The sequence below is a fragment of the Eupeodes corollae genome, chromosome 1, assembly GCF_945859685.1.
Source record: "Eupeodes corollae chromosome 1, idEupCoro1.1, whole genome shotgun sequence".
Classification (NCBI taxonomy): Eukaryota; Metazoa; Arthropoda; class Insecta; order Diptera; family Syrphidae; genus Eupeodes; species Eupeodes corollae.
The window spans coordinates 2041922-2056064 of record NC_079147.1 but is presented as its reverse complement, the minus strand read 5'-3'; the positions used below and the strand labels follow the sequence as shown (position 1 = coordinate 2056064).

General features: G+C 32.3%; 1 protein-coding gene across 1 annotated transcript in view; it reads left to right on the top strand.

The window, feature by feature from the left end:
- Nucleotides 1–5288: 5288 nt before the first annotated feature.
- Nucleotides 5289–14143, top strand: part of LOC129953838 (unc-112-related protein) — an 80419-nt gene continuing 71564 nt past the window's right edge. Inside the window, exon 1 of the mRNA XM_056067331.1 lies at nucleotides 5289–5838. Coding sequence (XP_055923306.1) covers nucleotides 5712–5838 — 127 coding nt within the window. The 5' untranslated portion in view covers nucleotides 5289–5711. The remainder of the gene's footprint in view (nucleotides 5839–14143) is intronic.

The window sequence follows — 14143 nt, the reverse complement described above, 5'->3', positions numbered from 1 at the left end:
GATGCTAAAACCAACTACCCTCTTCAAGGAGAAATATATGTTGGCTAACAACCCAGTGAAAATCGATCTGAGGGAATATCTCATCAACTCGTGATGCGACTAGCGGAAAAGTATCTGGACAAGGGTTATAATATAACGACGGATAATTATTTCACCTCTGTACCATTAGCCTTGAACTTCAGGACAAGAAAAACAACAACAGTAGGCACAATAAAAAGCAATAAGCCGCAACTACCTAAGATCTTTACACCAGCTGATAAGGACTTTGAAAGGACCAGGGACAAATTTTCTTCAATTTACTTTTACTCTCGGTGCATTTAATTATGTAGTTATGCAAGCAACACAGAAAAAAATGTACTTCTGCTTTCTACAACTCATCATGAGGACAAAACTGATGAAGCAACACAAAAACTAGAAGTCATCATATATTACAACTCAACAAAGGGCGGGGTTGATACTTTGGACCGAATTGTGACCGTATACACCTGTAAGCGAAAAACTAACCGTTGGCCGGTAACGGTATTCTATAATCTGTTGGACTGTGCTGGTGTTGCTGCTTACAGGTTGTTTGACATTTGTCAACCCATATGGTATGTAAGCAAGAAAAGGTCCGATAAGAGAAAAAGGTTTTTGAAAGAACTAGCCTTAGAGCTTGTGGGAAAGCATTTACAAAATCGTATCGCCAAAACAACGCTTCAAAGAAAAGTGAAGACAGTCATGAAACTCATAGGTTACGAGATTGAAACAGTAACTATGTTACCCATATCCAGAGCAAATACTCTAAAACAACTCTGTGAAGTTTGTAAAGTTTTAAAAAAAGATAACAAGACTACAGCAGTTTGCAATTTATGCTATACAGCTACATGCACAAAGCACTATGTAAAAGTGTGCACAAAATGCTATGTGGCTAAAGATGGTCATGGTGACGAAGATGAAGATGATAGCACTTTTCTACCTTCGACCTCTGGGGGACAATCAGCAAAACGGCGAAGAACACACAGTCCAACTTAATTATACACATTTCAATTACACACATTATTATTATTATTCTTATTCATTATTTTGTTCATTTGTATTATATACTAGCTTTTTACCCGCGGCTTCGCCCGCAGTGGAGAAATTAAATAAGTATGAGAGATAAAGGGTAAGGGTATAATAATAGAAATGAGTCAATATAATAACTACATTTTACTGCTTGGCTGAGATCAACAATTTTTAAAAATTACTACAGACAATGAAGTTTCAACACCTTAATATATGCTTTTTGAAATGCAACAACAAATGTTAAAATATATTTCACCGTAACAAAAATAAATAATTCTGAATTCTAACAATTTAAAAAATAAAATACAAAGTATTTATTTAAGATATTTTTATAGACAATGTTATAAGTTTTCCCGTCGGGTGCAAATATGTGTAAATTCCGGGCACTAGATACACGTGAACAGGCTACATAAAGTTGACCATGAGAGAAGCATGGGTTTTCTAAATGCACTCCTGCTACCTGTAATGTTTGTCCTTGATCCTTGTTCATAGTAACAGCAAAGCTAAGCTTGACGGGAAACTGAACCCTTTTAAATTGGAATGGAAGGTCAGTGGGAATAATTGGTATCCGAGGTATTATAACACTATTTCCCTTACCGACACCTGTTAAAATAGTAGCACCAAGTATGTTCTGTCCCAATTTTGTTATCCGAAGCTTTGTTCCATTACATAGCCGAGGAGCATCTAGATTCCGCATAAGCATTACTGGTACATTTAGTTTCAATTGAAGTTTATGTGACGGTACACCTGATAGTTCAAGTGAATTTAAAAACTCCACAGGATATGAAGTACTTAGTTCCGTATCCATAATTGTATCTATTGACAAATATTGCTTCATTTCTCCTTGAACTTTATTTAAAATGTCAGTGTTGATCCTATTTACAATTTCATTTTTTGATGCTAATATTATAATATTAATATTAAACATTAGCAATGAGATCCACATCACTTTCTACTAAATAACGAAATTCTCTTGACAGTGATATGTAGCCTTCAGTGTCAACGTCTAAACAACCATCACCAATTTTCAAAAACATTTCTGCGTAAAGTCCTGAATCCACGTCATTATGAAGATGCACTCTCATATTCGTTTTCAGGCGGAGTTTTTCAACTGTCGGCCATAAGCTTGATGATTTAATGCACGCTTGAATTACATCTGCTGGTGTCCCCCTTTGAATCACTGGGAGTGTTTGACGGAAATCACCGGCCAATAAAACTACCATACCTCCCATTATTTCTGTTCTATCTCGCAAGTCCTGGAGGGCCCGGCTTAAAGCTTCTATAGCCTTCTTGTGAGACATTGTACTTTCATCTCACACTAAAAGCTTCCATTCTCGCAGCATCCTACCTCGTGAACTATTTTTACTAAAATTACAGATGGGTGAATCTTCCTGTGCCAAATTCAATGGTAATTTTAAAACGGAGTGTGCCGTACGACCGCCCTTTAATAGCGTCGCGGCAATACCTGACGAAGCTACAGCAACTGTATTTTTTGGTCTTTTCTGACGGACATCTATACTAATATTATAAATGCGAATGTAAGTTTGTTTGTTAGAGTAAGAATTAACATCAGCGAATAAGGTCTAAAATAATAAAGTAATAGCTAACCACAAAAATTACGGATAACCTCAAAAATGTGAATAGTATTATACTGCATGCAACGACAGAAGAAAATAACAATAAATATAGAAACATTTTAAACAGTTGAAACTATATTCAATAGAATTAGATATTGTCGTCACCGTCGGTAAAACAGTGTGTTGGTATTACAGTATTCAGGGTTGAAACTTCATTACTATGATGCTAGATGGCGTTGAAGTAGCTAAATTTGACGATAATTTGACAAACAATTTTCTTATTTTTCGTAAAAAAAAAATATTTTTTTTTTAATAAAAAGTATCCTATGTTACTTCTAATACCTTCAAGAGTGTATGTGCAAAGTTTAATGATGATCGGTTAAATGGTTTTTGAGTGAAAGCGTAACAAACAAACTTACATTCGCATTTATAATATTAGTATAGATATATCACATTTATCAATAAAATGTATCAAAACAACTTGTAAAATATTGTTTATCATGCTTATTCATTCCATTTGTATTTTATATTTCAATTCATTTTTCAATAAACTTTATCAATTACCTAATTAGTTTTTTTTTTAAATTAAAATCGGCTTTTCAGCACAACTGTTACACTTGGGCACACAGTCCCCAAGTGCACAATAAGTAAAAATTTTATAGTACACGGGTCTAGGGTTTAGCAAAGATTGCAACATCACAAAATTCGCCCATAGTATCAGATGTGAACAAAATTTATCCCGTAAAAAAACGACCTTCAACATTATAAAATGCTGTCATCGCTTCTCAAAAAATAAATATATTACTTCCAATTAATGGGCAAGGATTACGATCCATAAAATTTTCTCCATGGTTGTTACCACAAGAATCAATAATTACTGAACTCGCTTCATTTCCGAAAAGCACAACAAATCCTGTTCATAGACAAATATTCAAGATCTCCAAGAAGACTACTCTCACTGGAACTTTATCTACACAGATGGATTAAAAAGCGAAAGCAAAAGGAAAGGAAGGAAAGAAACATCATTTGCCGTGGTTAATGATAAGGGAGACATTGTAGCCAAAGGGTTGTTACCTGAATTTGCATCGGTATACACAGCCGAAGCTGTAGCAATCTTACAAAATGCAAATCAACATCAAGGTGAAAAACTCTCATTTGTACGGATAGTTTTACCACAATCAACGCCATTCAAAACATCGACAATAAAAACTGAACCATACAAATTATACGGGACAAGCTTATAGCCAACAGAAGATCCTCAAACTAGATTGGGTTCCTGGGCACGCAAAAATCCAATGTATTGAATTTGCAGACAAAGCAGCACGAATCGCGTCAAACGAACCTCTTCTTACTTTCTTAGTCAAAAACGTCTTTTATGTTCTTTAAAAGAAAGATATAAAATATTCATCGAAATAAAGTTGAAGTTGAATTTTTTTTACTCAAAATAATTTATTTTTCAAAAACTGGACATGGTTTTGACTTGATTTAAAAACTGACTGGTAGAACAGAATGTTGTCTTTAAAAAAATGTATTATACTTTATTGTAAGTGTTTCCGTTATTTTTAAACTATTTTTTTTCCATTTTAAATAATATTTTTTTTTTAAATTGCCCCTCCCGCTTAAACGGGGGGAGATAGACCCCATCTCCCGTAGTAAAAAATGTTTGTTTTTAACTGTTCTATACAAATCCGTTGTAATATATTGTCGCCTAAGTTATCGTACTCTTTCCGCTTTTAAGCCATGCTCGTAAATCTTTTATAATAAAACATTTGTACATCGAAAAAATAAAGGGGTGACTTTTCATTACCGCAGCACGAATTTCCTTCTGATTTTTTTTTACAGTTAGGTGGGAGTCTCAATAGAACATGTTTTAAATATTAGGGCGAGGAAACAACTTTAAGTCATAGAAAAATATTTTCTTTTTCGGACTTAACCCTACTTTTTTTGTATTGTATTTTTTGAGCTTAAAACAAGTTTTTCTTAATTGATAGCACGTCATACTAACAGGGGGCCTGCAACCCCCTGCTTGGGATCACTATAGGATTTGGGGTGGGTGCGAGCTTGGGTATATGCAAAGTACTTTTTGCATTTGAGCACTGAAATCAAAGAAATACCCAACAAAAATAAAACAAGTATGGCAAAACATGGAAGAAATGTCAAATTAAACCATTTTTGTGTGTTTTGTATGTAAAAAAGTGAGCTTTAAAAATTAATTACAAATAGAAATAAATGTTTCCTCGCTCTAAAATTCCTGTAGTTATTATTTATTTGCACATATCTATCAAATAAAAAAAACCGCGAGTCGAAATTCGTGCTGTGGTAATGGAAAGTTGAGCCAAAATAAATATAATAATAATAATAATAATAGAAAGTATTTTGATAATAATCTTTTATTGAACATACATAGGTAGTTAATTTTTCGAGAAAATAATGTACCAACAACGATAGAATTTCACTTATAAGGCAACGCCACAACGCTACTCTTATCCAAAAATTCTCTTCTTCCTATTAATTCCACTCATTTTAAGAGAAAACCAAATTCAATCGAGCTCAATTATTATTCTCTTACTATTATTCTCTCCTAAAAAAACCCACTCCAAAATAATATCCAACTCGAATTATGGTTCGTTGCCATCGCCGTCATCTTCATCACTCCCTCACTCACTCATCAGTTGAGCTAAATCTGTTTAAGGGTAAAGTAGTGTCCGCACGTCCGTCAGCAGCGATAACTTTTTAAAAATCGCTCCTTTTTATTTTTGCATTATATTTCTTTAAGTTTACCCGAACCCCATATTTTAAGTGCCTGATACGATTTTGTGAAATAATATTCTTTGGCTTTGGTTAATTTTCATTTGATTTGATAATAAGTCGAGCATCGAACGAAGAAACAGTGTGTGCCTTATCATGTTTCGCATTTTATCAAAAAAGTGATTGCTTTTCATTAAATAGCGAAGGAGTGAGTGAAACAAGTATATATATATCATATATATAAAAAAATATATTTTTAATATAAAAGAGAGAAATCAAAATCATAAAAATTAATAAATTTTTGTGCGAAAAAGTGTTAATTTCTTGAATAAAAGCATCAAAATGATTCACGTCGGGGATAATACTTGGAATTTAAGGGTTTTCATCACGGACCTGCAGATGTCGAAGGTGCTAAGAGTACGCGGAGATCAGCATATTGGTGGAGTTATGCTAAAATTGGTCGATCCAGGTGAGTTGAGAAGAGAAATTAAAGAATTCGTAATTAAGAAAAATCAACACAGAAAAATAATTTAGTTTATAATTCAACAAAAATTGAGTGAAATGTTATTTTAAAAATATGTAATTAACCAACACTGCAAAAAGTCTTGGTTTATTTATTTTCTTTTTTAACGAAAGATATAAACGATTTAAGAATGAAAGAAAAAGATGAAAAGGAATTTGTAAGAAAAAAGTTGTGGACGGGACGGAGGACGGGGAAGGAAGGAAATATGCGGAGGTTACAGCTGTATTTGTTCTGCAGATCGTTTTTCTTAGATGTATAAGTAGAGGAGAAGAGTATAAAATGAAGAAAATATAAAAAAGAAACAAGTGAATGAAACGACTCAAGAAGATGTCGTTTCTTCTCTTGTTTCACACCGACATACACCAGCCTAGCACTCGCACTGTTCGCCATTATTTGTGATGGAATGATCGAGTCAAGGTTTATAAATTGAGTGGGATGATAAATTGTGTTACCAGCATAGTTAAATTTTCGATGTCGTTTAATAAAGCCCCGTGAATTAAGTCAAATTTTCAAAACTTGGGAATACTTAACTTTTGCAAATTATAATAAAGCCTAATTTTATCAGTTGATCTTATTTCACTTTAGACCGTATTGGTTTTGTATTTATTATTATTGTGTGGTATGTTTGGGGCTTTACTGAGACCCTGCAACCACACTAGTTGCCCCTGGATTAAAAAAAATATATGTCAAAAAAAAAAAAAAAAATTACGTTTGCAAAGTGCAATAAGGCCAAATTAAGAAATTCATACAAATATTAAAAAAAAAATAAACTTATGATATTCTCATAGATTCACAGTAATAGTCAATAACTAGTGTAATTTTGATGAATTCAAATGCATCTACCAATACGCTTTTTTGAGGAAAATTCAGCACTATGGTAACTAACCTAAGTCAAGCAGGTAAAAACAAGAACGGTGTTAAGGGAAAAAGAGAAGACAAAAAACAATTTTATTCAATAAATTGATAGTTTACCAAATCTAACTTATTTAAAACGTGCAGGTAGGTAAATAAGGAATATGGATGCGAGTTTTTGAATGCTGACATTCTAAATCGTCCTACTTTCTGTAGTACTCGTGGCATGATGGTAAATGCGTTGGGCACTATAGGTAGAATAGGTAGTTTATGTTAGCTTAAAGTTTTATATTAAGGACATTATTTTAAGTAGTTTTAAGTAAAAATAAAAAAAAATATTGATATTAGTTTTTTTTTCAATTTTTCTAATAAATACAAAAATTAAATCAAATTAATTACAGTAAAAAAGATCGTAGGGCCGAAAGGCATTAGTATTAAGTGTTATAGTTTTACTTAGAGTGTCCGTATGAGACCATTAAGTTAGTTGTAAGTTAAGGTTCTTTAGGCTAGTTTTATGAATTTTTGTGAGAGGTCTTGGGTTTTATCTCTGTCTGCGCCGTCTACAATAGTTTCATTTTTGGGTACTGCCTCATGCGAGGAATTGACAAATTCTCCAAGAGTAATTCTTGTCATAAAAAGGGCTTTCCCAAATTTATCGTTCGGATTCGGCATGTAAGTTGTAGGTCCCCTTCATCCCTGCAATTACTCGCATACAGGAATGGTTGAGAGTTATAAGTCACTAGACCCTAGTTCTCTACGGACTGTTTGTTAAGCCACCAAATTTATTTATTTATACCCACCTACTTTCTTGCAATAATTTTCAATCATATTTTCATTTAAAATGTCGCACAAGAATATGTATATAATAAATTTATAATGAGACAAATAAATATTTTTAATTAGCTATAGTTAAGAACCGTATAGATCAAAGTGACAAAGAGATCATGAGAAAATTGCGTTTCAATGAAAATTTGTTTGAGTAAGTGTTAGTATTTAATTTATTAAAATGGATATTTTATATTTATAGAAGTTATAGTTTTTTCCAACATTTTATTTTTGGACACATATTTATCATATTTTTTTTGCACCAATAACTCGTATTTTTAACAAAATATTGAAATAAAAAAATTGGATTTTGTACATGTCGCTCGGAATTCTTTTTAATACACTAATGTTCAAAAATTGACTCAACTTGGTTTTTAATCTCGAGTTTTTATATCGTAAAATAAAGACAACTTATTATTGCGATAGATTAAAAGTAATATTAATTAATTACCTAATTCAAAAAGGTTGTGTTTTTTTTCGCTTTTTTAATTGATATGTGCTGTTAACTATATTTGCTAGTAAACAAATTTTGTTCAATTTAATTGGTAAACTGACAGTTCCGAAAACAACTTAATTGTCAATACCAGTGTGTTGTTGGCAAATCTATCAAAAGTATAGTAGGATTTTACATGAATAACAAAAACAGTATCCATAGTATGAATACTACGGATAAAAGTTAAATACAATCCAATCATACTACAGATGGGTTTTTGACATTTATACAAGTGATTTCGTTCTCAAATGATGGTACGATTGATATTGCATTCATATCTCGATGGCTGTGTTCGTTGAGTAGTTGTGCATTTGAAAGACGTGTTTTCCATTTACGAAAAAAATCAATTTGTTGCTGTTGATATTATTTAGTTTTGTTAATGAAAATGGACTATTTTGCAAGAATAGAAAAGATAATTAAGTTTTGCTAGGTTTCCACTAAAGGTTTATCTCGCAACATATAAGAATACGCTACCTACTCCGTGTGCAATTTTTTTTTATTTGATTAAAACAAAACTATATTTTTTATTTACACAAACATGCAATAAACCGACCATAATGGCTGAAACACAAGCACGCTTCAGCTTCGGCTTCGCCTGATGTTTACGAGTTCAGCTATAGGAATTCAATGCTTGCTATCACAATGGAACTTCGACCTCACGTTTCGTTTGACAATCGTAAGGAAAAGAACGTAATGTAACGTAATGTGACTCCAAACGGAAGCTCTAGTTCAATTATCTGAACATTTGCTTTGTCTGACAGCTCATCAGCTGTAAAAAAATGTCAACAAACAAAATATTTGCTCTTTGGAGGGATGAAATAATAGAAATGTCATTCAAAGAAACCTCGAAGCAGGCCTAACGCAACGCAGACGAAGCCGAAGCTGAAGCGTGTATGTGTTTCAGCCATAAAGCATTATATGTAAAACCAACTCCTCCACAGTCCACACAGGTTTTTCTTCACAAATTTTGAATCGACTCCGATCCCCGATCAGAATCGAGCCAAATCAAGCTCATTTCTACTCGATTCAATTATTGAATTAATAAATGAATTTGTTACTTGTTACTTACTTACTTACTTAAATTAGGTAGCGTTACAGTCCGTTGAGAACTAGGGCCTAGTGATTTATAAGTCTCAATCATTTCTGTGTGCGAGTTATATCTGGGATGAAGTTTTACAACTTGTTGCCATATCCAAACGCCTATTTGAAAAAGCACTTTTAATGAAAGGAATTTCTCTTGGAGGATTCGTTAATTACTCGCAAAAGGCATCTGTACCCATGAAATAGACTTTAGTGGCACAGGCAGGGATTGAACCCAAGACCTCTGCCATTACAGTCCCATTTTCACCTACAATCATCAATATTTATATCAAATAGTAATATTAAAATGCATGAGTCAACATTAAATAAGAACAGGAGTGGGCATTTATCTAAAAAAACAAGTAAATCGAAATAAATAAGAACATTCATACATTTATTTCAAAGTTTAAAATAGTAAAGACGCTATAGTTACGTTACTATTTTGGACTTACATAAAAACAAATTTAAGAATGTTCTTATTTGTTTTGGACTTAAATCAATTGCTTACTTAATTTAATGACTATTTTGTTCTTGTTTAATGTTGACTTATGCATTATTGTATGAACGATATATAAATATTAAATACCTATTTTATTCATAAAATTATGCAGTAAATATTTACATTAACTTGCGACTGATTTGTTTCTTAAAAATAAAACATTTGGGTCTTGTAAAACTCCTACACTCACTATACAATCCAATAAGAACATACAACCCTCAAAACACTATCCATAAATTGATTTCTAATTTCAAAGATCGGCATTCTGTTTTTCAAATTCGAGTACATTTTAATTTGGAATCCAAACAAAAAAAGAAAACACAATCCAGATGTGTGGGTGGACATAATTATTTATATAAAACCCATATACGCGTATGGCTACATGGGCTTAGAATTATTGAAATACAATAATTTTACTGTTACTATAGCTATGTGTGTATATTTACAACAAATACACTAGGTTTGAACTGGATCTCTGAAATACACTAGAATGATGGCCTGTTTTCGAGAGGAAAGTGAGCTCATCTCTTGTTTTGGATTCCTAATGGCTTCTGATACTTGACGTTATTTTTTGTTTTTTTTTGTGTAACTCGTTCTTATTTTGCTTTCATGTTTAGATCAATTCATATTGAATTTTTCATTATTTAGATACACGCGTGAAGATTGTGAAAATGAACATGACTTTTTTTTTCAAAAAAAAAGCGTTATCGACCGGAAACATTAACTCGCGTAATGTAGTCTACCTACTTCAAATTAATTCAAGCTGACGATGGAGTTCTTTTGTTGTTTAAATTTTGTGCTTCAGGCGTCACTGGTGTTCTGGTGGATATAATACAATAATTATTTCATATTGGCCTTATTACTGATCAAACAATAAATTTTATAATAAACAACAAAAACACAGACGAGAAAACATGTCACTTGTTATGCCTATGACAGTTCAAACCGCTTTTCAGATAAACATATACCCACTTCTCAGGTTTATCTGATATGTAGTCGAGGTACAAAGAATAACTCAGATTGGAACGTTTTTAAATGCTGCGCTGTCAGTTCATGTAATTACGTTCTTTAAATAGCTGTGCGCGATACAACAAAAGGACGGACGATAATTTGTAATTATATTTGTGGCTCAAGGCTGTTTTTAAACATCACAAGAAAAAAATATTTTAATGAGCATTTTATTTTTCATTACAGTGAATAGTTGATCTTTTGTTTAATAAAACTGTTGCACACAGAAAAAAAATGTAAATAATTTTTTATATCAACTATCAGCTCAACAGGTTTGCATACAAAGGTAGCCTATGAGTCAGGTTCAGAGAACATGAGGGACTTGAAGGTAAATCATGTGTCTAATCTTGTCTATAAGCGTCAAAAACTAAGGCAACTTTCCCTGAATGTAACAACTCAAGTTTACTTCTGTTAAAATATCAGCTGATTGTGTTTTTCCGTTCAACTTCATTATTTAAACGGTTTTTTCGTTACACAATTCTATTCCCGGTTTTGTGTTAAAGCGTTCCTTGGTTCTTTAACCAGTCAAGGTCAAAATTTGTAAAGTTAAGTTAAAAGATTTAAGTTAGCATTTCTATATTATCTGGGTTTTTGGAAAATATAAAAATTTCGATAACCGCATAAAATGTCATTAAGAACGTTTTATAATGGGCAGGTTCAGGGCACCTAAGGGACTTGAAAGTTGACTGGAAAGTTAGTCAAAAAAAATCTCCCTAACTATCAAGTCAAGTCAACTTATGTCAGAGTGACAATCGATCATGTTTTTTCAATTAACTGGAAGTTGAACTTTATTCCTCTACTCTTTTTTTTTTATTTTACGTTCAAAAAATAAAGCGGACTGCAAATGAAGTAACTTATGTTGCCTGAACCTGCCCAACGGCTGCGTTCAATGCCAATGTCAAAAAAAGAATCCAACGTTACCCTAGAATTTCTCATATATGAGGTTATCTGCCAGAACAGGTGTTTCAGCATTTGAATTCGAAGAACTTGCAAATTTATTTAAAATTTGTATGTTTTTGGATTAATATCCGGTAATTTATTGTAATCATCCATTAAACAATTATTTTACAATATTTGCGGAAAAAAGTGTGTCCCCTTTTTGTAAACAGCTGAAAAGTTAAAGCTAAAAATTCAAATATTAAAAATAGCATTGATCATTGAACGCAACGCAAATAACGCTTAAAAGTTCAATTGGGTTCGCTTTTTTAGGACAAACAACATTATTTCATAAAAGGCAATATTTTGAAATACGATACAATTTCCTTTAGATAGTCTAAAGTTGTTGACTTTTCTTTCCTTAAGTCAAAAAAATATGTACCATTTTAAACAATGCAACATCAGCTCGTAGTCGTTTCTAAACTAGTTGAATTTATTGAAACGTCCCATATTTCTTCGACTATGTCTTCACCGTCTTCAGTAGAATCTAATTCGTGTATCAAAATCAATGCAGCCAATAAAAAAATAAGAAGAAATCATACTGACAACATTTTATACAAAAAAAATGAAAAACATCACGTTTCAGAAGCCACCAAGCTCGTTTGACGTATATGAGGGCTTTAAGAATTGTGATTGATCTGGAAAATTGTTTTACTAACCATCCTCGATTGCCAGAAATTTTTTTCAGACTATTATTTGACGGTAAGACCTTAAAGCAGTGAATTATGCCTCGATCGAGTGGCTGCAAGATCGATGTGGTGTTTGCTGGTAAGAACTCAATTTTAAAATTGTCAGTCTCTAAGTAAAACTTTTCTATTTTGTCTTACCATTTCATTATCAAATTCTTTAAACTTTAATCAATTAAATCCACAAAGAAGACGTCATTCATGCTTTATTTTGGGAATAATAAGAAAGTGGAATGGCTTTTCCTTTGAAGCACCTTGAATTCTTGGGTTTTCCGGTGGTAAATACTTATTTGAATGTTCCATCGGCATTGCAGAGAAAAAGAAGAGTGAGTCGACTTTTATCAATTTTTTCACCTATAGGGTTGCTTTTTTGTTAAAGTAAAATTTGGTAAGGCTTTGAAACAAAGGCCACTTTCGTCAGCATTAAAGATGTTACATTGCTCGTGCATGGAAATTAGACTTGGCAAAACTTCTTGGTGAAATAGATCAGCTCCTAAAACATCTGCGTCAGCCACCTCACCTTGAATTTTCTAGTATCTTAAATTTTCTCTTCGCTTCCAGCGCCAAAAGCCAACCACTTGTTGGCTCAAAGTCTTCATTCAATTTATCAGCAAACTCTTTAGCGTTTGTTTATTAGCTGAATTCAACTGATTATTTCATTTTGAGAACGCATTTGATCAAACCATTTAGTAACAGCTTTATCTACTTTTTCATTAGAACGTTTTCGTTTTGAGTTTTGGTTTGTTTGTGAAGCTTCTTCCATCTTTGTTTTGTTTTTTTTTGCCACTTGATTATTAGTAGAAACATTTCATTTAAATTGTTCAGCAATTTACTTTCTTGATTTTGTTTTGCTTCCAACCAAGCGGAGGATTTGTAGTTTTTGTTTAATAGAAAGTAAAGTCAGTTTTCGGCCCTTTCCAGGCAATTTTCACAATTCTTATGAAAACAATTTTTAATAAAAATGAAAACAATCTTACAGTTTAAACTTAACAACAAAAAAAAAATTAAAATTTTGACAGCGACAACTACCTAGTTCGTCTCCCCCATTGTAGTAGATTAAGATTTTTACTTTTTTATATTTGAATTTTAAAGCATGAAACACAAGGAAGCGCTAGATAAAAAGAAAATTTAGTCTTTTTCTGCTGATTTCAATTGTGTACTTAAAAGAATTTTTTTCAGGTAAATTTCAATGTAAGTAGACAACATAAAAGGCAATTAAGCTTGGAAGGTAGTTAAGCGATAGGTACTTATTAGACGAGTTTTATATGAAAAAATCCTCAAAATGTTGGTCCTAAAAAAACAGGTACTTATACGGGTTAGGCACTTATGCGATTGGCACTAGTCCTGGTTTCACTGTACAAACTCAAGCGTAATAAACTGCATTTGCGTGATGTAGTTAAAATATTTGTAATTTAGATCTTATCCTAGGTTGGCTTTGTTTCATTTTATTTTTTATTTTTTACCGAAACAAAAACTCATAAAAAGTATTGTACCTATAAAGTACACAGTCAAAATATTTTAGTCTGTAGATGATGTTCAATTTTAATTAATTTAGACAGTAAAGGAAAAGAATCACTTATCAAGCTTAATTAATACTCAAAGCATTCCTTCTCGCACGCACTCATCCTTTTGACCTTGGCTTGGGCAGTTGTAAGGTCCTTGCTTAATAAATAAAATACATTGTTAAAAGGCAGAGTGTATATTTAAGGTCTTTAGGTTGACCTAGAACCAAAAATGTGCGATAGGTGAATCGATTTTTTCAAAATAAGGGAATTCCATCATCCTTCGGGAAATGATGAAGTCATCTAATCTGAAGAGTATAATAGTTCAATGATATATAAAGCCTATAGCAAACCATCCCTTACTTTTGTT